At 42.5% G+C, this 27,474-nt stretch overlaps 1 protein-coding gene across 1 annotated transcript; it reads right to left on the reverse strand.

The window, feature by feature from the left end:
- Positions 1 to 8: 8 nt before the first annotated feature.
- Positions 9 to 27,228, reverse strand: prkci (protein kinase C, iota). Its single transcript, XM_076745036.1, has 18 exons — positions 26,901 to 27,228; positions 19,338 to 19,459; positions 15,964 to 16,053; positions 13,094 to 13,144; positions 12,770 to 12,855; positions 12,216 to 12,353; positions 12,047 to 12,101; positions 11,309 to 11,364; positions 10,234 to 10,410; positions 7,817 to 7,914; positions 7,356 to 7,442; positions 7,123 to 7,258; positions 6,897 to 6,984; positions 5,641 to 5,766; positions 5,105 to 5,184; positions 4,700 to 4,789; positions 1,961 to 2,076; positions 9 to 1,850 (listed from the first exon to the last, which is right to left on the reverse strand). Exons 1-18 carry the CDS (start codon positions 26,981 to 26,983, stop codon positions 1,763 to 1,765), a joined length of 1,767 nt encoding a protein of 588 aa, XP_076601151.1. The 5' UTR covers positions 26,984 to 27,228; the 3' UTR covers positions 9 to 1,762.
- Between the last annotated feature and the right edge of the window lie 246 nt (positions 27,229 to 27,474).

Below are 27,474 nucleotides of genomic sequence, written 5' to 3' on the forward strand. Positions count from 1 at the left end.
CACAAGAAGAGAAATAAAATGTTTATTTTACCGTCTGTGTTTTTTCTTTGCACACTAATAACAAAGTTCAGCAGAGTCCTCTGGGTGGTAAACACCCCCAAAACACAACACGTACAACAAAGAGTGTTTCCATTGGGTTCGCCCAGTAACGTTTTGGAATCAATGTAGTGATAAAAAAAAAACAAAATCAAAATTTATTCTGATTCACAAAAAAGAAACTATAAAACAAAAGTAACGCGCGTAACAGATGATCATGTTCCTCCGGTCACCACGTGAGCCCAAACACATTTTCCAAGTAGAGAGAAGCTTCGATTGGACGAGAGTCTAGAGGTTCATGCACCATCACTTCGTGTCAGGGGTGGAGAGTGGCTCTACAGAGCCTCCATATGCTTTAAAGCAGTTTTACAAAATATATATATAATTCAAAAAAATGGACTGTGGGTTCAGTGTGGTAAAAATGGAGCACAGCAGACACAGTTCACAGTTTTCAAGCCACATGTTAGGACCAAACCTGAACTGTGTCACAGCTTTAGACTTCTGACCGAGCTCTCGCTTCAACAATCACTTAGTGTTTTGATTTACAACAGAAGACAGACATGGAATGGAGAAAGTACAAAAAAAATCATAACAGACCATACGTTTCCAAAAGGCATAGTATTAAAAAATATCAAAAGAAAATCTGAATATATAAATTCTATGACTCAGGACAGCACATCTTCCTTGTGTATACTGTACCTTCTAATTCGTACCAGCAAGACATATTTCAGAAAAATGTTTTTTTTTGGTCCTCTGTGAATGTTTATTTCATGAATGGTCTGCACAGCGAAATGTAACCTGTGCTCCAGCGTTCAGGTATTATGTGCTTCTCTTCCAGCCCATTTCCCCGCACAGCGAGCTCTTTCATTCACAGTTTGAGAGTATTAACTCATTACTAGTGTTGGTTGGGTGCTGCTGTATATGTTCCTTCACTCTGGGAGAAGGGACTTGAAGCTGACACCTTGTGTTTTCCAGATGTTGTGTATTCCTCTAAACAACAAAGCCTGAACCAGTTTGGTTCTGTTACTCAGGCTGGACATTTAACACTCAGAACAACATATATAATGACTGCTGCTATGTTGTTAAATAAAAAAAAGAGAGAAAAATATATAGATTTTTATCTTTTTGTGTTTTTTTTAAAGGCTAGTGTTATGATTCTCTTTTTCTCTACAGAGGGGGCGTTGCCACAAAGCCAAAATCAAAATGACTTCAGGATGATTACGTTGTCAGCTTTGTCCGACTGCGGCTTGAAGCTAAAAAGGCCTTTCTAACATTTTCCTCGAGAGTAGATTCATATATATACAAATAAAATATGCATTGAAAGCACCCCACCAGCTGGAAGGAGAGCCTGTTCAGTTCATGTGTCAGGGGCCGTGCCTCACCCCCTACCCGTCCCCGAGCACAGCAACCTTGGAAGAACTTTGTAGCCTCGCTGGCTAGCGGTAAAGAGGCCCCGATGAGAAAATTGATATCAGTGCAGATTTACATGATATAAAAATAATTAAGAAAGAAGGTAGGCTTAAGGGCAAGTGGTTATAAATGGCTGAGTGTGAGACTGGTTTTGGCAAATAAGCGTTCTACTGTGCATGTGCGGCCCTCGAACAGAAGGTTGATGTCGTCAGGTTGTCTCGTAACCATGCAGCTTGAGGACACTGAGACGCCACGTAACACGTGCATGAGTGTGTGTGTGTGGGTGGTGTGTATGTGAGCACAGGCGTCGCGTTTCTCACACACACTCCTCCGCCGACATCAGGAGTGGGTTGATGTACTCGAACCCTTCAAACTCAGACTGGTCGATCTTCTTCACCACATCACTACAACGAAGAAAAGAAAAGCGTGGGTTTTTTAAAGTATCATCAACTGATGGAAAAATGACCTATAAGTTATAATAAGATGGAAGAGAGAGAGTAAAATGGGAGCTCACTCATCGTCAGGTGTGAGCTGGATGGGCTCGTTGGTGAACTGGGCGTCAAAGTTGTCCAATCCGAACTCTCCTGAGATGTTGGGCTTGAACGGAGGGACCACCTGCTTCTGCTCCAGCTGAAATAACAGAACAGGAATCAGGTGGGATCACAACAACCATATCTGCCTATACTGTCATTAAAAACACCTGATGACTCTCAGAATATCTAAACTGAAGAGTAAAAATCACCAGCAAGGATTATTCAATCGATCGAAAGACAATTAATCTGCAAGTACTTTGACATATGATTGATAATTTCAGTAATTTTCAAGCAAACGTTTTCTCCTTTCTGCTTCTCAAAAGTGAGGATTTGCTGCTTTTCCTAGTCACATGTTATCATCAATGACATATCTTTAGATTTTAGACTGTTGTTGCCCTGGAGGGTCAAACTGTAATCTGGCCTGGGAACAAACACAAGCATAAAGACACTACAATCTTTCATTGGCCACCCCATCACAGGTTTCCGTGCATAAGTAATAAATATCACGGCTGAGTCACAAACACCACCTCCGTAAAAACACTAAAACCTTGATCTACTTCCACTCCGTGCCTCTGAATGCATGTATCACAGTGCAGAGGTAACTCGCAGCGCCTCATCTGTCTCTCAGTTTTCACATGACCTGTCTGAAAACCCACACTGCCCCCCCTGCAGGCCATTGGGTGCACTGCAGGGCAAACTTTCAGGTTAGTGTGTGTGTGTGTGTGTGTGTGTGTGTGTGTGTGTGTGTGTGTGTGTGTGTGTGCACGTGTTGGGAGAGGGAGAGGGCTGGAGGATGGGAGGGGTGTAAGCCGATCCCTCCAGACACTGTGACCGGCTGCTGGGTCCCTGCTCCAGACCAAACAGGGAAAAAGAGGTCATGGTGATCCCTGGCGAGCTGCCCCGTCTGTCTGTCACGTCATCCACCAGTGCATGTCTGTCTGTCAGTTTGTTAAGGTCACGTCTGTCTGTCTGCCCGAGGAGATGAAATGTGCCTGATCATTTACATGTGTGCAGAGTTTCAGAAGTACATGCTGTTTCCTTCAGACTTTTGGCAACACCTTGATGTCAAGCTGTCGATTCTATTTCTCTCGGTCTGAATTCTAATAAGCGAGATTAGACACTTCTTCCAACATGTTAACCCCTGCACACACTTTTAATCCCTAAAAACAATCACGCCAGACAGCAAAAAGTTGATTTCTTTTAAATGTAATGTGAAAAACTGGCTTTACTCAGAGCAATATGCAGCACTAGATAAACTTCAACTGGTGTCAGTCTTCACAGAGATCAAATGCAATTTGTAATTTTTTTGCTGTTTTGGTCAAATATATTTTCAACTTTTATCTAAATTTTCATTTAAAAATTTCAGGTTGAGATTATCAGAAAATGAATGGTCAAATAGTTTGGTAATCTTGCTAATTCTTGCTATTTTTAAAGCACAAAGGTCAAACATTTGCTGGTTCCAGTTTATAAAACGTGTGGATGTGCTGCTTTCTGTGTTTTATTTAATTATAAACTGAGTATTTTTGTGTGTCCACCCTGATAGAAAACGCAATTTGCTGACATCTTTGGGCTCTGGAAACTTGCAATGTGCATTTTTCACTATATTTCTGACATTTCATCATCTCGACACAAAAAAAAAATCATCTACAGATTGATCAATAAGGAAAATGGCCGTTCGTTGCAAGCCAACAAAAATGATGACTGGATCAACCTGTCAGTCCTCTGAATGTGTTGACAGCTCACAACAACTACCGAGAAAAACTATAGGACATCAGTTTCATTTTACAGCTCTGGCATCTGTCATAAAAGAGGAATGTCATTCACTCTTAAATTACAACGTCTACTCATCGCTGAAACTGAGAACAGGAAGCTTCATAAATAACTCCAACTCGTATTTTTAGTCCTCGTTTAACTTTCAGCTGGATTCCTGTAAGTTACTCTGTGATGCTTAATATTCTCAAGCCGACCCAGTCTTATCTATAGTGTTTCACAATCTGTGCAGAGAAGCTGCTGTAAATACAGCCCATATGTTCGTTTCCAACACCCTGCTCCACGTTCATAATCACACTCGCAGTTTTACAGCATTAACAATATACACGATTTACACTCAAACGCAAACACGAGCCACAGCCGAAGCCAAGAAAGTACTCAAACATATGAGATTCTCAATGCCAGTGACCAACGTTACTGGAGCTTCACTGAAGCTTGGTGTCGTTCAGCATTTCACAAGGACGTTGGAACAAAACAACTCCTTAACAATGAAGCTGAAATTAGATTTATCAGTGGCTTCCTTATGACAATGAATAGCTGCTTCACAATCCAATGGCTCAATAACATCCCTGTCAGACAAATGAAAAGGAAATGTACAGCCAGACCTCAACATGTCTATTCATCTCCATCTTTGTCTCCCATCTTGGTTTGTCCATTTCTGCTGTGGTCAGTCTTCATTGTGCTTTACACACATGATATGACCCTCATCCCATCAGTAATAACAGAGCTTCTACGCCCACAGGGCAGGAGAGAGAGGGTGCCCTCATGCACTTAGATTTGACCTTCTGCTATCTGGTAGCAGCTTTCTGTTTTTCCTTCTCTGCAGGATCACAGTATGGATTGATTTTGACCTATCTGGCAACCAGCACATACGGATTTCCTTTTTTTGAAGCTGTGATGAAAATTGTGATGAAGTCAAACACAGAGAGAATAAAAAGCGAATGACTCACAAGGTCCCAGTCGACGTTTCGGAAGAATGGATGCCCCATGATGTCCGCAAAGCCTGTCTGAGGGTGGCAGCCTAGACGTTCCTTGGGATCCTGAGGGGGTGAGGATGAAAAGAGGGTGAGAGACAGTAAGGGACAGCGGTGGAACAGGCCAGACAAAAAGTCAGGCGACAGCCAAGAAAGGTGGAGAGGGTGAGAAAGGAGAGAACTCGCAAGAAAGGTGTAAAAGAGGTGAGGGGAGAAATGAAAGTAGAAAGTATTATGGATAGGTGAAAAGGTGAGAGACACAAGGAGGGAAAGAAGAATGCAAGACAGTGAGAGACGGCAGCCGTAATAATGATATTCTCAGGGGCTGGCAGGAGCCAGCACTGTCCAAGACTGAGCCAGGCCTGTCTGACCCGTTCGTACCTTGTTGAGGAATCCCTTGAGGACACTGGCGGCTTTGACTGACAACGAGCGGGGGATTCTGATCTGTTTTTCCAATATTACTGCAGGGGGCGAGAGGAGAAGGGGAAAGGTGAGACAGACGGTCCCTTAAGGCTAAGTAACAGTTATGAGTTCAGTCCTGTCAGTGGACTCGTGTTGAACATACATACAGATGCCTTTAAATTAAGTGTCAATGCCTTTTGAAAAAAGTGTATGGAAATATGACTCTGTCTGTCAAGTGGCAACATTTCAATTCCCAACTATCCCAACACTTTCCGGGCAGTTATAAGAGCACACTGGCACATTTTGAAGGTGTATTTATGATGAAATAACAACAGGCAAAAACACACATGCATTCACACATCTCCCTGGAACAGATGGCATGTGCCCGGTGGCCATTAGAAAGGTGTTAATTCAAAGGTGTTGCTTCCAGTGCGCTATTTTTTCCCTCCGGTTACAAACTTCATCAGTGTGTGTGTGTGTGTGTGTGTGTGTGTGTGTGCGTGCGTGCATATTACCTTGAAAGAGGTAGTCTTCTGTGTTCTGGTCTGGGTTGTCGGAGCTCCCGACGATGTCAAAGGGCGACCGGCCCGCCATCATCTCGAACATCAGCACGCCCAGCGCCCACCAGTCCACACTGAACCCTGAAGAAACGCACACAGTCAGTTACAAACCCTATTTCTACTTAAAAACAGCCCAAAGTGAACATACGAGTGTCCAAAACTGACAAACTGACATGAGCAAAGCAACCAAAACAAAATACACAAGAACCTTCAGAGCAAGTTTTTTCTCATTAACTCAAATACTTTAAATTACTGCTTACAACTGCACAAAAGCTTACCAGTATTTTAGGGCTACTATAGCAACCACTCCCACCATATACCACTAAAAATATACATTATAACAGTTCTATCACTTGACTAGACACGGGCAGCACTTGCAAGACAGAAATATCATTTGTTTTTGCTCCACATCATCTTTTTAAGATCAAAATAGCACACAGGGATGAGATTCAACAACATTTTCTCCAATTCAAATCCTTTATCGAATCTGAATCCTTTCAAATCCCTCATCAAATCTTATTAGGCTTACCTTTCAACGTGTGCACGTAAATTGAGGCTAAAATAACTACAGCTCAAAGATGTCTAACGACCCTTTGTCAGCTGGGAAAAAGAATCACACAATCCATAAAATGTTACAAAAAGAGTGAGGAGAGATAAAAGGTTTGATCAAAGATCTGTTAAATAAATATTTTACTGACACCAACCAGATCCAAAACTGAAAATTTTTGCTAACCCTAATGCTATTCCGCTTTTGATGTTTTTTTGCATGTTCCTCAGCTTTTAAAGAAAGAGGCAAAATCTGCATGAGAGGCTTCTTCGTCTTTGTTGTTGTCCAAGTCATTGGAACTGGTCGCTGGCTGCGCAGGCAGCAGCACACGTGGAATTCAATTAAGCTTAATTATGTTATTTGTCAGATAAACTAAACTGTTTGTCTTCAGCATCAGTCACCAAAAAGCAAACTTGGCTCGCTTCCATTTTCTATTAGCAGTAAAATGGATTATATAGGGTGCAGTGGCCCAATTATTACAGCACATCCAACAGGAATAATGACTTTTTCTGCTGCAGCGCTCCACCTGCCCAGACAGGGATCCTCGCTCTCATTTGAGAGCGGCATCCCAGATATGATATCACCTCACAACGTCTCACATACTGTACGATAGCAAAGAAAAGGATAGCTTTTCTGGTAAGTGCTCGTGTGATGTAATTCTCACCGTAATCCTCTCCTCTGAGTATTTCTGGGGCGATGTAATTGGGGGTACCACAGAAAGTACTCGTCGTATCGCCTGGTCTCAAGCCCTCCTGCAAAGACAAAAAGACCATCAGCTGTGAGATCATCTGAGAGGGCTGTAAACCGACACTTATGCAGCTTTGCAGGCGCTTTTATCCAAAGTGCATTGTGGTATCAATCTTTCATGCACAATAAACAGCGAACCACACCTTGCACATGCCGTAGTCTGTGAGTTTGATGTGGCCCTCAGAGTCCAGCAGCACGTTGTCCAGTTTGAGATCTCTGTAGATGATTCCCCGCTCGTGGAGGTAGTTGAGCGCCAGACTGATCTCCGCTGAGTAGAATCTGAAAAAGAGATTCAGGTGTTTTCAAAATTACAAACGTCTACAAAAAGATATTAAGTGACATCAGTGTCACAGAGCGACAGAGAGCTTGGCTGTACCTGGCGTGTTCTTCCGGGAGTTTCCGTTGTCTCTGCATGTGGAACATGAGATCTCCACCGTTCACGTATTCAATAACAAAGAAGAGTCTGTAAGAAGGAGCAAATGTTATAATATCATGTACTTCCAAGCACCAATCAGGACAGGAATCAAAATGTAGTGACATTTATGGGGTTGTCTGTACACGTTTGCCTATGACAGGGCTCATCCCATAATGTTAATCATGCCCATGCTCTTTCCCTGACCTTAAAGTGTTCTCTGTATTTTTCACTTCACTCATACAGATCATTTTGTCATGTTTTGCTGACAAATGACCTTTTTTGTCACGTGGTATGACTTGGAATCCCAGAGTGTCACATGTAGCCTAATTTTTACATTCACGACATATTTAAAAGACACCAAAATCGGACTATTTTTCAGTTTCTTGCAGCCCAGCCCTGAACCACCCCTGTGACGCTCTCACCTGCTTTCTGTCTGAAAACAGGAGTGGAGGCCGACGAGGAAGGGATGATTAGAGGCCTGCTCAAATACGTGCTTTTCTGTTTGGACCCAATCGATGTCCTGGAAGAGAAACAAACAAAAACACACAAGTACATCAGCGATCATTCTGACATAGCACCCTTGAACTTATAAAAGCTGAATAAGCACAGTGCTTGATCGACCATCCTCTACAGATAGAGGTTCACTCATGTGCACGGTAGGCAGGAGAAAAAGGGCTGAGCCAGTAGAAACGGAAGCAGGTCTCTATCGATGCTCTGGATGATAATGTGTCTGGACACGGATGCTGCTCACGCCGACAGGACAGGGACAGCACAACACTTCACCATTGATCGAGAGGCACTTGTCAATTTGTCAATCACGCTAAAAGTGCGTCTAATCAAGGCTAACTACTCCCATCGCCTCTGGTCGTGCTGCTGCATGTGTGCGCCGAGATCAATTTTTGATGACATGATGGTTTATCTACACCTTCTCAGAAAGACGGATGGCTTGAAAGAGGTCTGTCAACTTAACTCAAAGTGTTTCGGACGAGATACACAAGATGGACGCTCAATCACATGAGACAAACACTCATTGCGCTGTGAATAACTGCTCCCATTGATTCTGCTAATTGCATTAATTATACACGGCAGTGACAAGAGACCGATGACTTCACTGTTAACTAACCTTTTCACATCTCAATAGATGCAGGTGTGGTGTTACTGTCACACCGTACGGACTTAAAGGGACAGTTTTGTTTTTCAAATCTTGCGCATTTGTCCTTCATGAGTAGATATCAAACGAAATTACAACTTGAAATGCTTAAATTCGCTTGTTTCACAATTACACAAAAGTAAGATTACATGAAGCATCTGAAGCTGAAGCGATTAGTCGATTAATTGATAAGTTGATCATCATTAACACACATTTTCATAACTGATCAGTTGTTTAAGTTGTTTTTATGAAAATCCTTCTCTGGTTGCAGCCTCTTCAATGTGAGGATTTGCTGCTTTTCTCTATATCATGTCACTGTAAACAGCATTTTGGATTTTGGACCGTTGGTCAAACAGTCAGAAGTCATCCCCCTTTGGGCACAAGGAAACAAAGATTTCACTTTTCACTATTTTCTAACAGTTTATAATATAAACAATCCAACAATGGAGAAAATGATTGATTAATCAGTAATGAAAATAACTGTTAGTCGCAGCTCTAAAAGCACCCTCATCATGTTCTTTTTGCTGTGGTTCAAATGATAATTTTGTATGTCATCATGAAAAATCAAACGTCAGCACTGGAGAAGACTGTCAAGCTGATTTTTGTCTTTGAACTCATATCAAATAATGCAAAATCCACTCTTGAACACAGCTTCAAACTGCCCGTATAAATACAGATGATGGAGTAAATACATTAAAACCAGGGATGGGGTTTGATAGCATCTGATCAAATGAATGAATCCAGTTCAGAATCCTCTTATTGAATCTGTGTGGGTAGTTTGTTTATCATAGCCTTTAAAAAAGTGCTGGTTTAATTTTACTGTAATGAAAGGCTGTAAGGCTTTCATCACATATTTTGTCACTGCTCTGTGACATTCAGTAACCCTGTCCTGACTCATTTTCCTTTTGCTGTGAGGGAGAACAGCTGCGCTACAGCAGCACAAGCCGTAGAAGCTACAGTAAAAGAAGACAGTGGCAAGAATATTAATTCTTCTTTATCATTCAGCAAATATCAACCAAATTAACTGCAGATTTTTTTCTGCATGCTCAACGCATTTCATGTGCTCTAAAAGGCGAAAGAGCTGTTGGTCTGCTGCAGGTTACAGGACGGGTCACAGAATACAGCGTAAAACCCACTGTGGGCTGAGTCGGAGCACTCGTCATGTCATCAAACATGGCAGCAGTTCTCACTTTAACACGATGGACGGTAGATAAATATTGAAGCATGGGCTTGTGAGTAACCTCCTGCAAATATCATCACAGTTGTTTCGTTGACTTTGCTGAAGTGTATCCACACTTTGGAGCGGTTAAGTCATAACACATCCGTGGTTTAAGTTAAGGCGGTCTGCCATGTTCAGTCAGTCTTGTTAGCACGTGTTTTGATGCCTCACCAGTTTTTGTTTCTTTGCAGACGCCTGTAATGCCGGAAAGAGGCAAAAGAGACAATCCAAGAGAGGTTGTGAATGAGTGATTTGATTAGGCGATTCATAGATTGCGGAGCTTAATGAATTGGGGGATTTTACCCAAAACGGAACCAGCTATCAGAACCCATCCCTGATTACAACTCTGTACAAAGTAACTGTGTCACTTTAATCCAAATCCACTAACTGTGTCAGAGTCCAGGCAAAAGCTGACCTACAACTCATCATAATACCAACATGCTGCTTCTGATGGTATCGGCGTTGTTTACCTCATCGTCATTGACCAGCTCCTTCTTCACCACCTTCATGGCGTAGATGCGCTCCGTCTTCTTCAGCTGCACCAACAGCACCTTGGCATAGCTGCCTCGGCCGATCACCCTCAGCAGATCGAAGTCTGCCAGGCCAAGGCTGGAAGGCGATTTTCCCGTATCTCTGCTGCTCCGCGCCTGGGGGGGGGGGGGGGGGGTTAATGCAGAGTGAGAGGACAAGCATGAGAGAGCATCATATAAACAACATAATGTGATGAACATACAGTCAATCTGTCATGCAACACAGTCCATCAACCTTTCTCAAGATTTTCGATGAACTATTGATTGAGCTGACGATTTGGTTTGTGCTCGCGTGTGATTTCCTTTGGGTGATTTGTAAATGAAGTTTAAACCAGCACCACCTTTTCACAGTAAATCTTGGTAATCGCTTTCTCGTCTGTATTAAATATGGTCATGTTGCCTCCATTAGATTACAGCACTTACTGTATTAGTCCTACTTCTCTGTGAACTGAACTGATTACCACCTCCAACATCTCCTCACCTATCTTCCTCTCTTTTCTCACCTGTAATCTGTTCTGTAGTGAACTGCTCCCACTATCTATCCATCTAACCTCCATTCACATGACAACCGCCCTCCCCAGAGTGGGCCAGGGAACCTTAGATAAGATCATCTGGCTTGGCCTCTTTTATCTCTGTCTATCTGTGTCCAACTCGATCCATTCTTTTCCCATCTTCAGCTCTCCTGCTCGGTCCAACAACCCCCCTTCAACCCCAGACTACATCCCTGGCCATTAATCAGCCTGTGGTGTTAAGAGCTGTGATAAAAGGTTACTTTATTAGCTCCACCGAAGGAATCAATACCCACAGCACTGCAAGGGCGCCTACGTCTCTACAGACAACAAAACCTTGCCTCCAATTACAGGTGATCTTATTCTTTCTCCCTCACACACAAACAGAACCGATCCCTCTCTCTAATTATACACACATACATGCACACATATCCATCCAGACAACATGACAGATTGACAGACTATGAGTCACACATCAACAGCGTTTGAAAAGATTTCTCTCTCACCTCTTTCTCCTCTCCATCGTAAGGCAAGCTTTCTCTGGAGTCTTTATTCTGGGGGCCTGTGAGAGAGGAGAACGTGACAGACAGACAGAAGGAGAGGGGGAGGAAGGAGAGGAAAAAAATAGGAGAGATGAGACAAGAAGGAGGAAAAAGTAGGTGAGAGACAGTCACATGCTTTGTTCACAGCCCCGCAGTTTGTTGAGAAGAGAAAATACCCTTTTGTATGTTTAACATTGCAATAAAAAACAGAATATTTAAAATAATAAGTATGAAATAACTATTTTTTTTTTTACATACATGCAGAGAAGAAACACGTCTTCTCATGTCATCAAGTGATCACGGTCAATACAGATGCATTTCAAACAGTGCTTCCATGGCTGCACCCCACAACTTCCCAGGTGGCCAGTGAGTATTTTTAGCACAAGGAGTTTCAACTGCCTCACCAGCAATAGCAACAACGATCCTAAGCTCTCTCATACCAGTCAGCCTCTCAACCACCTGACTGGACTTAAGTCTGGTGCCGTAGGTAAACCCCAAATGCAAGTGACCAACTTGTAGTCTGGGTGGCCACTGCCAGATAAACGAATACGCCTTTATTTTGTGCAAGGAAAAACCTTTTAATGTTTCTGACTTGTGATTGCCATTTGTAAATACTTTTAGAGATGTATGCACACATGGGTGTGTGTGTGTGTGTGTGTGTGTGTGTGTGTGTGTGTGTGTGTGTGTGTGTGTGTGTGTTACCTGGCTGTTCAGTTGGGTCTAACGGACTCGATGGTGGGCCGGGCATCATCGGTTCCTACACAAGAGCAGCTGCCATTTAGTATAATCCCAGAAACAGAATATGTACGTATGCACGAATCAGGGACGGTAATGATCCACTTTACACCATCAAGCTAATGACATTTGTCACCTGGATCATCGGCCTGCCACACTCCACTGTGACCAGTTTATGGCACTTCTTGTGCACCAGCAGTTTGCAGTTGATGCATTTGTAGCCTTGTCTTCCCAGGCCCCAGATACGGTCTGCGCAGATGGCACAGTGGGCTCGCTGTTCAGGAGGGCAGACGGAGACACATCATCATCGCAAACAAGCACAGATCATTTTCCAGGAGATGACAGAGAGGCTGTGATGGCGTCTGAAACGTGTAGCCCCGCTAGTCTACGGTCAAATTCTAGCAGAGCCATCGTTCTGTGTCACCGCCATCCCCCTTACTCCATCAATCAATACAAAGACAAATGACTTTAAGGGCGGTGGATGTCTCACTCTCCTTTAAATACACATGCAGTGACCAAGCTTTGAAATGTTCACTGTGTTTAGGATGAACTTAGAACAGCAGATATTTCCCTCATGTAAAATACGTCAAACATACAATACTAAACATACAGTAAAGAAAGATTTAAAACCAAGAGAGCACATCAGTGAAGGGCCTTCAGGTGCGAACAAAATTCAGTGTGATGTCTCACCCTGTTAAAGCGCTTGGCCTGAAAGGCGTGACCGCTGGCATAGTAAAGCTTCCTCCAGCGCCGGGCCCCACGCCGATATATAGACTCTGTGAAAAGATGAAAAGGGGGGCTTCTGCATTGGATGGCATCGATTTGAATGGTATATACACAAAGCTTGTATGGACTCAATTAAGATTTTGAGTTTGTGATGACGTCCAGAAATAATTTCAAAAGCTGTACAGAAAGAACTGGCTTAAGTGTCTCAAATATGAATGAAATATATTTTTCTTTGAGACCACAGCTGACAAATTAGGTAAAACTAAAGAAGGAAAATGTTGAACTCACTGTCTTCTCCCGGACAGGGCATGCCAGGTTTCTCTGGTACACATGGGAACACTGGGAAGCAAAAAACAAACAAAAAGCAGATACATGTAGAAAATCAATTTCATCCACGGGAGGCGAGTCTGACAGTATTCCCGTGAGGCTGTTCTTCACTTCCTCTCATCATGACGACAATTAAGAACACCTGTAGCAAACCTGTCGCCTCCAGCAATTCATGATCAAATTCACTCGTGCTGTTTTTATGAAGCGTTTCCGTGCGTGCAACATTCAGCAAAGTGGGCAAAGACACAATCTTAATGAGGCCGACAGATTATTTGTGCATGTATGTATGTATGTATGTATGTATGAATGTGTGTAAGAAAGAGAGACAGATCGAGCTAGACGGGGGTAGCTTGAGTCAGAGGCGAGGCGTGGGCTACAGCCGACAAGCTCGTTAACGAGCAGACCTGGCGACCCCCCTGCGGCACTGTCACATCCTCTCCTCCACCCTCCACCCCCGTTCATTCTCTGCCGTCATGCTAACATCCAGTGTACTCTTGACCCCTCACCTCTGATTTGATTAAAACTTTACATTACCCATAGAGCCCCTGTCCCTGCTACCCCCAGGTTACAGGCTTACACATACAGAGCCTGCCAATCAAATGTGCAGTATAACTCCACATATACAACCCTCGCCCCTCACTCCAAACCCTGCGTCTGAGTTTAGCCCTGACCTCTACATTCGTGAAGTTGTACAATTATTTGTAAAGAGGGCCGATCTTAGACGAGGACGTGAACTAGCTCAAGGGCTCAGGGACAGACGTCAAGAGCGGAAGTAATGTTGTTTTCACAGGTCAGTGCAGCATGAACCACATGTTTTGATGCTTTTTTTTTTTTTTTTTGTCATGTACAGTAGCGAGCCATCTTTGTTCAGATTTAAGCCGAAATGTAAATGCATGGAGAAAATCTAAAAGAGAAAAGTCAAAAGCTTGTCATCAGATTAAAGCCATTTTCAGACAAATAAACAGTTCCAGACCCCAAGAAATCAAATCCAAAGATCTATTTTGCATTACTGTTTGACTGTCCTGATCAGGTTTCCTATATTTGTACTATTATTTAATTCCAAAATGACCCTGTCAGCCATCTTTGGGCCCAAGTTCTCTGATATCACAAAGCTCATTTTTAACCAGGGCAGATTAGCATGATAAGCTACGCTGCACGGCTAACCTGCTCCAGGGCAGGTTAACTTCAGACGATCAGATCAAATCCTGTCAACAGTCTGACTACTGACCAATCAGTCATCTCTCCTACAGGACATTTGTACAGCTCAGCAGAACACATACATTTTTATTTTTAGTAATTGAACCTTTATCTAACCTGGTACAGTAAGTCCCACTGAGATCACAAAATCTCTTTTTCGAGGGCCAAAATCGCAGCATTACAGTGTTTCAAACCAGAATCACACAGACGTTAAAAAAACCTAAAACATAGAGTATTACCTCACAGACTCACATGCCTCAGAAGACAGACATTACAAAGCCTTGCTAAGGAAGTAATTACAAATTCCAGTTGAATCTGCCAACAAACAGTTCACTACATTTTAAAAATGCCCTAATTGGGACCAGCCTATCGAGCAGCAGATCTGTCTGCAAGTGGTTCCAGGCCGCAGAGGACATAAAAGCCTCTTCTGCAGTTCCAAGAAACGCGTCTAACGAACGGAGGGATATTTTACGACACTGACTACATAATGGAGATTATAGCTGCATTTTAACTGCACAACGATCCTTTCATTCCCAAACCGTGTTGATGCTTTCACAATCTAGTTTAATTAATCAGCTCCCATCGTTACAGATGCATCGTCAGACAGATGGATCTGATCAATAGCTATTTTTCGTCCATTACTTTTAACTTTTTTTTATGTGCATCACATATTTATGAGAGCTTGTTCATCATCTGACAATAATGTAACAGAATATTCAATTTTAAAGACGTATGCAGCACAGCATGATAATCCATGCACTTATTTATAGCCCTCCTCTGATATTTGGAAATGATCTCTATTGTTACCACAGATTTTTCTTCTGTTCTGATTATGTGATTATGTTTCAGCTTGTTGAGCATCACTTTTTGCCGTTACTGTGACAGAATTCTCCTGCAGGTATCGCATTTCATCTCGAATCAAATCAAGCACATCAGTCACGGTCCTGATGATGTCGCTCGTAATTAACAACTCCGCCTCTTCCTCGTGAACGTGCTCATCGCTGGATGTGAAGCTCAAACACAGAGTTAATAGAGCCACCACTTAGCCTGGATCACCAGTGATGGCTCAGTGAAGTCATGGTACACGCTCCAGGTACCCACTGCTTAACTTCTATACTCACTGTTTATATTTACGCCTACATGTTTGAAGTTATTATATCATATATGAAATCTGACTAAAATAATGTGAAAGATTAATTGCCTGACTTTGTAAGGAGATGTTTTGAATTAAATGAAAACATTTTGCATGATTACTTCTAATGTTAGCAGTAGAGACTAATTACTTGTACTGGCGAGCAGTTAACTACTAATCAGTCGAGTTTTGTTCTTGCCAAACTGCCTGGATGATCTGTGGCTGGCACAGCTCGTCTGTAGCTCTGGGACCAGAAATGGAAGACACTGTCATGCTGCAAACCTGATTGGTCAGAAAAATATCAACAGAGGCGAGTGGACCATTTGTAGGGCAGAAAGTCAAAAGATAGCAGGCTTCTCATTTGGACCTCTTACCGACCGAACACCTGGTGCGAGGCAACATCTTCCTGGGCGCAGGGCACCAGAACATCCTGTGAGTTAAACCTTGAAACTGCCTGAGATATGTTAGAAATCCTGCCTGTGTGAGGAGCAGGAAGGCTCACCGTGGATAATGAGCTCGGAGTCTTTGTTGAGCTCGTAGAGACGCAGAGCTTCTTCCAACTCCAGCTGAGACGACACGGTGCAGGGGTCACCTAACAGCACGGGAGACACCAGATGTCATTCAGCACGTTGAAATGCACACAGGAAACCAGGCGAAGAACGGAAATCAGTCAATGTTTCTGCAGAACCTACATTTACTTTGAATTCATTTTTTTCTCAATGATATAATTTTCTGAGGAACCAAAGCTGTCACAGATTACGCACGGTAGTAAGATACAACAACGCAGCTTGAGGGCAATATTTCACTTTTTCATGTTTGAGTATCATCCTGACTGTGGGAATAAGAAAATGTGTCTGCCGTGGAAACAAACGTATTTATTTCAGTTTGACGTTTAGTGAGGCTGTTTGTGATACAAGTAGAACTGCAAGAGTTACCAGCAGATTGACAGAAAATATATCTGAAATACTTTTGATGATCGTATAATGGTTTCATGGTTCCTATTTGTCATTCATGATAGTGATTAAATATTTTTGGGTTTCAGACTGTTGGTTGGATAAAAAAGACATCTGAGGATGTGTTTTATCTAGTTTTTTTTGCTCCTCACTGGGTGATTGTACATGTTCTCACTTTTCTGCCTTTGATGGCTCTGATGAATATTTCTTTTCTTTGTTTAATCGTTTTAACTTTCACATGTTAACAAAATCCAATGAGGGGAACCAGGTTTCTCATTTGCATGACATTTAAGAGATCAGGTGATTGCAGAAAATCAACAACAGCCAAGTTACTTTTAAATGCACAGACCAACAAGACCAGCACTAATGAAGTAGAGACATTTAAGTGGTACATATACTGCAAACGGTTGTGAGTGCAAATGGTGAGTTATACAGTCACGCAGCTTGTCATAAAAAAAAAACAAAACTAACTTTAAGTAAACACTGAAAAAAGTGTGTGGGTGTGAGTGAGAACATAGTCAACGTTTCCATTTGACACAGTTTTTAAATTTGTACAGGCCTGTTTGTACAGCCATTAATCCAAGTCAATAATTATCACACCACTCAGACGCAGATCTAATTATTACTTATCATTAACAGGTAGTCAGGTGTTGGTGTGACACACCCAGAGAGGCATGTGTGAACTAACACTGAGGTCACCGACTCTATTCTTAGTGCTCTACCTTAATAATCACAATCACAGACCGCTGCTTTTATGTATATGCTGAGAACAGAAACTATGACACACAGTACATATCAGATCTAGGTAACACACACAAGGCGTGGGTGGGCTGCGGCAAACGTCACATCAAAGGTAAAGGTAAAGTCTGATTTTATCTTTACTCAAAAGTCTTGGTTTCCACGAGGTGTCATTAAGACCCCATTTACCCCTGGTATCACCATGTCATCTGTATGCACGCATGCTGTCTGCCATGACCACACATGGAGGTGGTCTGGCTCGCATTGTGTTCAGATCTGAGGTAGATGTAAACGCAATCCGTACAACACGCTGGCATCCGTACACAACATCAGGCTGACACAGACATTTGTTTCTAGCTAACATTAAACACAGGTTGTTGTTCGAATTTAGAGGGCGAGGAAGCCGGGCGGCTGAAAGAGACTCGCCTCTAATTACAGATTGTGCATCTATTTGGTGGCCTGAAAGTGCAATAAGATGCATTATTCAACACAACTGCGTGAAAAAGGAGAGCAATACGGTTGGGAAATAAATGCCATACAGTAAGAAATGATTGTGTGTGCTGCACTCATCTGTTGTTAACAAAGCATTTTCACAGTCAGAGAAGCCTACACACCAGTGCTGCAACACACCAGGACAAACTGACACAATACGGAGAGTGATTCTCACAATTTCCTTCTTCTGTACTAAAGATGGCAAGATGATCGATAGATTGATTACTAATTGGACACATACCTAATGGATCTTTTTGTCTCCCTATGTGATATTTTTTCCTTTAGTGTCTATGGATTGTGATTTGCTTTTGTAATATCTTATAGTCATGAAGGCTAAATATCAGTAATTTCTTCTCTGTGCGATTATTTGATCTGGATCTCTAATTGCATGGCTGCTAGATATGTGACAACGTGAGAATTAACATCTCTATTGTGTGCTGCAATTTCCTCCTACATATTGGAAACCATATGTGCCAATTTTGATCTATATCGTATGTGTGAGAAGCCAATATCTGCCAATATACTCACAGTGGGACCGCAACTAACAATTCTTTTCATTAGCGATTCACCTGTCGATTATTTTCTCAATTAATGACTTTGGTCAATAAAATGACTGAAAACTGTCAAATATACAAGCTATGGTGATTTGAAGAGAAGAGAACAGACTGTAGAGAGAAAACCAGTCACTAATGTGAAGAGATGCTGCCTGAAAAAACTGAAATAATCAATTTATTATCCAGAATATTTTCGGACTAATCGATTGATTGTTCCAGTTTTAACTGACAGGCTCTTCTTTGCACCTATGCCTGTTACTACTGGTCTGCCTGTGGTTCATACAGTTCAGATGTTCATTAAACATTCTTGTTTGTGTGCACATTCATCATATTTAAACTTTTTATAACACGTGAGATAAGCTACGGTAAGTGCAGCATCCTTTTGTTTGAAAAAGCCGCATTGTAAAGCTTTCGATTCAAAGCAGATCACATGACGCACAGACCAGATGTGACTTGGTACCTTTGAACCAGGGTTACCAGATAATTAAACAGAGGTACATTTTCCAATTATTGTGATAATGATGTGAGTTCACCTTGCAGAGCTGTATGCATGTGGTTTCCATGGAGGGGGCATTAAGAGACACATCTACCACTGAACACAGTACTTCATTATGACCATCAAGCATTTTTCTTTCTCAGACAGACTAATGAGTCCTGTGATTGTATGTGGGAGGATACCAGTGCGAGCTGATCTGAGTCTAATGAGTCTGGGCAGGCTGACCTTTTCCTGAGCAGAGTGATGTGACAGATCCATCTTTCCTATGACACTATTACTGCTGCCTGACTAACTGGCAGACAACAAAAAAGAATTGGGTGGGGGTGGGTGGGCTCTACCCTTTCTTGACTGACAAGAGACTGAGTCTTACAGTGAAGTGACAAGGCAGTGTGTGCTTATGTGGGCATGTGTTCATATTAACACATGGCATCACCAAATGTTTGGAAATTTAGCCATGGCCTCTAATTTTGTTTAATCCACTTGATGATGTCACATGCAGCCATGACTGATTTTTGTTTTGCAAACAAATTTCTTCTGTAGGGCAAATTTTGACGCATCCCTGGCTGGTCTCTTACGCCTCCTCTCAGAGTACAGATGGAGCGAGACAGTAAACGACAGGGAGGAATGGGGAAGGGAGACGTACCTTCTTCGTCAATCCACTTCATGGTGAAGAGCTGGTCATTGTCCATGGAGCACATGTCCCTCACCTCCCCGTACAGGCCCTCGTATGAGATGGACGGCTCAAAATGTGTGATCATGATGTCCCTGCAGACAAGACAAATAGCACTTTATTGGACTTTTGTGATTCCACATTAAATCTTTTCTCTGTCAATGTCATTATAAAATGTGAATTGTGTTTCAGTTACATTCATTCAGTCACAACAGACTCAAACCCCATCACTGTGTTACATATGAATGATTCTCATGAGTTCCATGTAATGAGGTTCACATATTCTAAATTTGGAAAAATGGCAGCACTGGTAATAAATCAATACATGGTTTTGGCAAATATCCACAGCTGAGGTATGGCAATCAGCAGAGAGAGAAAAAGTCAGATGATACAAGCATCACTAGTGATAATAGGCCAAGGGCAACACAAATGGTAAGGAAAATACATGTAACACCTACTACTACAGCCCAAATTTGCTGTATGGATGTTAAAGCAAATACCATTAGAAACATTCAAAATGTGTGTTTTCAGAAAGGGAATTTATCAATTAGCTGATGGAGAACTGAGCACTTGCTGAGAGCTGTCACGGTGTTACGACCCACCAAGGAACCAGAGAATATTTGGTAGTTTTGTTTGATAGCTGACTGATTAATCTGCCGATCGTGTGAGCACTACTCATTAACTTCAGACGTTAAGCTAAAACACTCCCTCCCTCTCTCTGATGCACTCCAAGGAAAACTCTAGAGAACGCCAGACTTTTGACGAGGAGGGAAAGAGGTGAGAGAGCGTCCTTTTTTCCCGAGCGCTGCTGTGTGTGAGTCACAGTCTCGCAGTCTGTCACATTTGTGTGTGCATTCATCTGTACAGCATGATTGTGGGTGGGAGAAAGAGAGCAAAAACAAGAGTGAGAAAGACCGCAAAATAGTGAGGGAGAGAGCCACAAACGAAAGCAGAATGAATCACAGGCGATGGTGGTTGTAATTGTATTGTGACCGCTTTGGTTAAGGCTCGCTGTCCATCACTGCACTCCATCAATTACTAGAAAGCGGTCAAAGCCCTATATTACTCTCTGTCTCTTCAGTTCACACAAATACTCAAACATTCCAGTGAGACACGGGATAAGGAGCGTAGTGGTGGGTGACCGAGAGCATCTATCCCTGTAGATGGGATCATTTGTCCGTCATCATTTCACGGAAGCCTTAGGATTGATGTCGCCAGCTCTCAGCCCTCTGGCCAGCCTCGGTGGTGTTTACAACCCAAAGATGGGGGATGGAGACGGTACACACATTAGCTTTTACAGGTCTGCAGGCGACAGCGGTCTGCACTCAGGCGTCTACATGTGCGGGGTCAGCAAAGAGTGGGGAGACAGAATGAGTCAAAACAAGGGGATAAGTATGGTAAAGAGGTGAAGTAAAAGGGAAAGTAAGGAGGACAGTAATGTGTAAAAGCCATCCCACCAGCCAGGGAGTGACCCGCAAGGACAAGGACCTCTCACTCCCTTTACTGCCATCGTCAAAGATGGACCCCGTTTTTCATCAGCTTGAGAGCTTTACAGCAGGATGATAAAATCCCAACACATGGAGTTAACAGCACACACTTTCAAGGACATCTACTGTACAAGTCCAAGGACAGCATGGAGTGTGTAAGGTCACCGAGGGGTCTGTCCTTGCCAGGAGCAAACACAGACATTCCACCAGACTGTGATTTACTGGGTGCCGCTTCAGTTTCACATTTTTGTTGAGCATCCGCAGAGTGTGGCTCGAGATGGTGCAGCTTCCGTACAGCACGTATTAAAAGTGTCTTGTCTGAAAATCACACGTCAAGAATGAATAAAGCACTGTGAGGAAGAATAAACTGACGTAAACCTCCAACTGACGCCTACTCCTCCCTCTCTTTTCTCACCCTCTTCCTCCATCCTGCTGGTGTTAATGATTAGAAGGGGGAGGAAAAGACTGGCAGTTTCTCTCCCACAGTCTGTTCTCTCCTCCAGGACCAGCATGGCAGCCCTACTTCCTCCTAATGTCTTGATAACATCAGAGGATAGAGTGCATGAACATACACGGAAACGATCCACTGCGGTTCCCACACCGCGACTGTACACGGTCCAGGCAGTGTGTTAGTGCCAGCAGGTGACTTTAACTGTGTCACGTGTAACTGGACCTGAGCCGTGGGTGTTCATTAAACACTGCGAGTCTACACTGTAGTTAAAGTTTAGCCACGTCTCCGGTGCCTCAAACAACACCCTCTGTGACACAGTGACATGCTCAGCTAACAGCAGCAGCAGGTACAGGAAAGTGGCAGAAACTACAAAGTCCTAAAAATATATTGCAAGCAGAAATGCAAAATACTTCCACCCAGATTCTTTAATTTTTAGGATGGCTGTTTCATAAGTTCTTACTGGTGAAACAATTAGCTGATGAATGGAAAATGATTTTAAAACCATTTTGATAATCAATTAATCATTTCAGTCATTTTTCAAGCCACACATTCACCAAGACCAGCTGACCAACTGTGAGGATTTGCTGCTGGTTCGTCATAAGACAGTCAACTGATTTTCTCTGGGTTTGAATACCTCAATTTCGGCTCTGGGAAATTGTGATAGGCATTGTTAACTATTTTAGGACTATTTCATTGCTCAATTGCCAGATTAACTGACAATAAAAATAACCGTTAGTTGCAGCAATCGATTTATCACTTTAGCTAATTTCTTCTAGACAAAAATTCAGAGGATTCTTTGGTTCAGCACTAATAACAACTGAGCTTGACAGTATTTCCCTAACCACGCTGATGAGCAGGCAGCTGTTTGATGACGTCTGCTGCTTCCTTTCATTTGAAAAATGCATTATTAACAGTGAAACGTTAGCCAATAAATTCATTTGAATGACGAATGTATAGTTATGTTAAAAAAGAAAGGCATTGTGTTAGACAAAGGAAACTGAGCTGTGTGAGTCCTCGCGGTGACTAAGGCTGAAGAATTTTGCAGTGAGCAACTGGGAGCTCATCACTGGTGAGAAACTGGGAGGAAGTGGCATTCCACACAGACCTGGCATTCCTCTGCTCTGTACCGTCCTACAGTACAGCTAAATTAAAGAGGGAGGAGGAGGAGGAGGAGGAGTGCTGGCCTCTGCCCCTGGCATCTGAACTGCCGTGAGTAGGACTCAGCAGCCCCATCTGCCCAGTATGAAGCCATTCGTCACTGGTGAGCACTCAAGCAGGAAGACGGGTCTGGGTGCCTCTCTAGGCTTCCTTGAGCACCTCAGACCATCCATCTCTCTGTCATCACTGCCTGCCATGCACGGGTATGGCTCCCGCAACACTTTCACACAACCCACGAGCACACACTCGGATCTCCAGAACTGCGTGCTAGCGCACATACGCTAATGTTTGAAGCAGCACACCGAAGCAAATACACAAATGCACATCAAGTTGAAGTTACCAAAACAGCCCCTTAGACACATCCAACATCAGGAACTATCCCACTGCACCCAAGTAAGTCCAGGGTGAATGAAACGCAGACTGCAGGATGCTGTGGTCTCCAGGCAACACGGCCCACCTGTGGTGCTTAACAGGAGGAAGCCTCGCTCCTCGCAGCCAACCAAACGCATTCCTGCTGAGCCTCAGACAAGGTCACCAGTAACGACAGACACACGTGTATGGAAATACCTGAGTTGTATTACAAACAATCTGCAGTAAGTGCGGAAGCTGCAACACACACAATTCTTCTCATACGTGATGGCAGCTGTTGAGAATCTGTGATACAATCATGAGTGAAGATGTGTGTCATTGGATGGGTGGGTGAGGGTGTATGACTTTGCGGTTGAGTGCTTGAGGGGCTTTCAAAGCAAATGTAAATGGCAAGACAAGGAACGCTTGCCATATTTCAAACAAAGCCAAGCCTTGAAGCACTGATGCAGATGGCAGAGTCTTAGAAAAAGAAGAGCAACTCCTTTCAAAGGAGTAAAATAACTGAACTGCTCCGTCGAGCCGGTATAATCCCAGTTTCCTGCCAAACAACATGCCTTGCAAAGGAATCCTGAAGTTGATCTGGCACATAGGAAGCCCTGTGTTAGTTGGTGTTGGCAACTCTGCAAAACAATGTTTTTTCTGGCCTGACATGGTGACACACTGGCAGCGACATACAGAAATTTTTTTTCCAAGAAAATCTGCTACAGTATAAACAACTCAATATTTTGTAAGGTACAACTCTGAGTTGCGTGTTAACTTTTTCTTTGGAAATAGGCTGACAAAAAAGTTTACGACTTGATTGCCAAACAGGACCAAGATAGGCTGACTGGTAAACACAAAAAGAGGAAAGTGTCAGATGATTGGTCTCCTAAGTCCAGATTCCTCCAACTAGAAAAATATTTGGTTAAAAACCTGACCAGCTCACCAGCAAACACAGGAGATGCATTTCACTCCATGTGAAACACCTGCTTTGTCTTGTTTTTAAAAGGAATGGACCATTCTGGAAAATCAACGTATGAATGCATGTATGAATCATCAATTCATACAACAAAAAAGCATTATTTAAGACTAATTACTTACTCACATTACAATAACAAAGATCTTGAGAAATGAGCTCTAACTTTACATCATGTAACTAAGCAGGGAGTTCCAGAGCCAACTTGCAGGATCAGGATCAAGCTTGATGCTGATTAACTGTATTGTCTATATAAAGCCCTGTCCGTTCTGCACTCCTTTGTTTGTCAGCTGTTAAAATCTCTCTTGGGCCCAATTAAAGACTTGAAATACATACAAAAGACTACAGCAAGCCATACATAGCAAGCCATCAAGGGAAATCTGTGATGCCAGTTATATATATTCTTTAAGGAGAGCTATGAAACTGTGAAGCATTAGTTACTTTAATAACTGTAATGTACGCCTACAGAAATATAAGTGAGCAGCTGCCTTATGTGGGGAAAATATTACAAATTAAAAAAAAAAATCACAAATCTTAAATACTGTCTAACAAGTGAACAATGGGTGTAATACAATGTGCAGACTCCAACAGCGTAAGGTTTATGCAGAGGTCCCAACATGGTGACACCTAGAGCTGAAAAGATAAGTCGATCAATCAATCAGCAAATCAAAACAAAGTTTACTGGTAACTATTCTGATAATTGATTAATTGTTCAAGTCTATTTCAAGCAAAAATGCGAATCTCCGCTCGTACCAGTTTCTTTACTGAGAGCACTTGCTGTTTTTCTCTCTCTCTCTCTGAATATCTTATGAGGCAGGAAAAAACACCCATTAAGATGTCACTTGGGGCTCTGGGAAACCAGGATGGACAATTCTCAGTTGTCTAAAAATGTATAAACAAAACAATTGAGAAAATAATCACAAGATCAATCGATGACAAAATCTAAACAGCCGTTAGTTGCAGCTCAACCACGTTACGCTTTTATTTGCAGTCCATTCATTTCCATTGTGCAGCATCACTGCCAGTCTCTAGTCATGTGGTCAGTGCATTTGCAGCCTTCTCCATTGACCATCAGCCGGAGTGAGAGCAAAATGAAGACGAGTCAGTGACAGGCTGAGGCTGCTACAGGCTGACACCAGTCTGCTGCTGCTGGCGCTGACTGACAGCAGACATGCAGAAAGGAGACAATGGACTCAAAAAGGACACTACACTGAAAAAAATAAGCTGAAACAGTGCCACAGACTAAGGCCATTCAGAGGGTCAGCTTTCATTTGGTACCTTTCTGGTTTAAAGGATGCACAAATAAAGTGAAACAGTCAACAAATCAGCTGATTTCATTGATTACCAATTAGAAACATAAAAACAGAACTAATCAGCGGAATGAATGACCGGGAAGCCTGCAGAGTCTTAAGAGTGCTTGATGTCACATGGTGGATAGTGGCGAGTATTACATGATCACTAACGCTGCAACTAACAATTATTTTCAGTATTGTTCTGATTAAACTGTTATTTATTTTTTGTTGTTATAACACAATAGAAAAAACAGGGAAATAATACTGACTTGGCCGATACCTGATCTGTCAGTGGTACGAATGTAGTACATTGATTTGGTGCATTTCTAACTCCTCAATCTTCCACTCCTAACTGCTAAAGACAAATAATGAAAGCACTTTTGACATCCTGGCTTAACGAATCTCTGGTGCCTAACAATGACACCATTTTACAGTATTCCCTCTTTGGTAGCATAGCTGGAATTCCTCAGCAGCAACCTCATAAAATACTTCAGATGTTTTGTTCTGTGAGATGACACCTAATCATCAGCACACATTACAGCGCTCCTGAGGTGTGTCACAGAGCCAGTCAGAAATACAACAGGTCTGGCTGAGGTGACTTGTCCTTCACGTTTTTCAAGTCTTGGCTGGGCTCCAATCACTGCCTCCATCAAACAGAGTGAGTGGGGCAGGGAGTGTCGTGAAAACAACTGGGTGACCAGTGATTTCCATCATCATATCCAAGTGTGAAACTACAACAGGTGAACTGTCTCTGCCAAGGTTGGTATGAGAAAAACTCAAAGCACTGGCAGCTCCATAACCCGTGAAAGACATTGTCAGAGATGGATACTACATTCATTGATATTTCTGTGTCTATAATCTATTGTTTGTATTGTGTCCAAGCGCGACTTAATAAGGCCTTAATTTAGGTTAATATTAGGCACCACAGAGATTACGGATGAACTGATAATGGCAGTTACCACTAGTTGTAGCCCTAGTTGGAGTTCATTGTAGGTTCAGGTTACAGTAAGGAGAAACAGAAGAGGAAACACAAATAAATGAGGAAACAGGCGACGTGTATGGTGAAGTTTTTAAGGATATGTTGTGTTGTGGCATTACATCTGTAAAATATTTGACAATACCAGCTGAAACTGACTGATCAGCTTGAGCTCACATTGTCAGGCAGTCCAACCTGATGAATATCAACAACAAAACCTTAGTTGATTTGATTTTCCATATCTAAACAATGACAATTTGGACATCGACACTCTAATGGATATGATTTCCTGTTGTCAATAACTACACATCATAACATTAATCTTTAATCGCATATTAGCTTGTCAAAGTTGCCAATAGGAAATTAATGTTAACCAGTGTATAACATCATTACAAGCTAGTTGTAAACCTCATTAAATGGGCTAATGAAGTAGCAGTCGGCATCATCTACCTGTGACAGTTAGCAACGCTAGTACTAACAGCCGCTGCTAGCACCTGATAGCTAGCTGAACTGACAGACTAGCTCCAAACCTTTAAAACTGTGTCAGAAATAAGCTTTTAACACGACAAACTACTAATTTAGACTGAGTTCAAATCACCTGACAACTTCGCCATATTGCTGACACAAATCTTTAATAACACAGAGAGCCACTGACAACGCGTCTCGACAGTTTCACCTGTCTGTCTGCCTGGTTAAGTTTACCTAAACCTGCACCCAACATTAGCAAGCCGTTAGCTGGGTTAGCTAATGTTAGCCAACTGGTTAGCTGCCTTTCAGAATCTAAAACTGCTACTAGTTGGCTTGTTAAGGACATCGATGACATGCCGGGAGAAAGAGTGATTTCTTACCCTTTATAATAAGCTTTCACCCGGACTTGGTGGGAATTCTCGCCGGGGTGGGACATGGTGCTGTCCCGCAACGTCGGCATCATAAGCTCAGCTGTGGTCAGTCCGACTCACCGATGCCTTCCTTCCTTCTTTGGCTGTCTAGTTGTGTACCACACCCAAAACACTTTGATTGTATAGTCCTTCGACACACCGAGTAAACAACGAGGCAAGTGATAATAAAAACGAAGAATTTGCCCTTCTTCAGTGAAACAAAAATAACATTCAAAGTAAAGAAAAACTTGCGGGATCCGCCAAACAACTCCCTACTGCAGAGGCCTAACGACGGATTAGTTCATTGTTGGAATGCTTGGGGTGGCGCATACAGACATACAGGCATGTAAACCGACGTTCAACAAATAGTGCGTTAAAAAGCACGATAGTACACTATTTCATACATGTTTTAAGTTAACAAAGTATAACACATCGATAGAATGTGATTAACATCTCTTAAAAGTTAAATATATCTCCTGCCACCATTCCGACTGTACCAACTGATGCGTTTTGTGTGGGTGAGTGCTGCTTTCAAGTTCAAACA

This window comes from Chaetodon auriga, chromosome 12 (genome assembly GCF_051107435.1).
Source record: "Chaetodon auriga isolate fChaAug3 chromosome 12, fChaAug3.hap1, whole genome shotgun sequence".
In the NCBI taxonomy this organism is placed as follows: Eukaryota; Metazoa; Chordata; class Actinopteri; order Chaetodontiformes; family Chaetodontidae; genus Chaetodon; species Chaetodon auriga.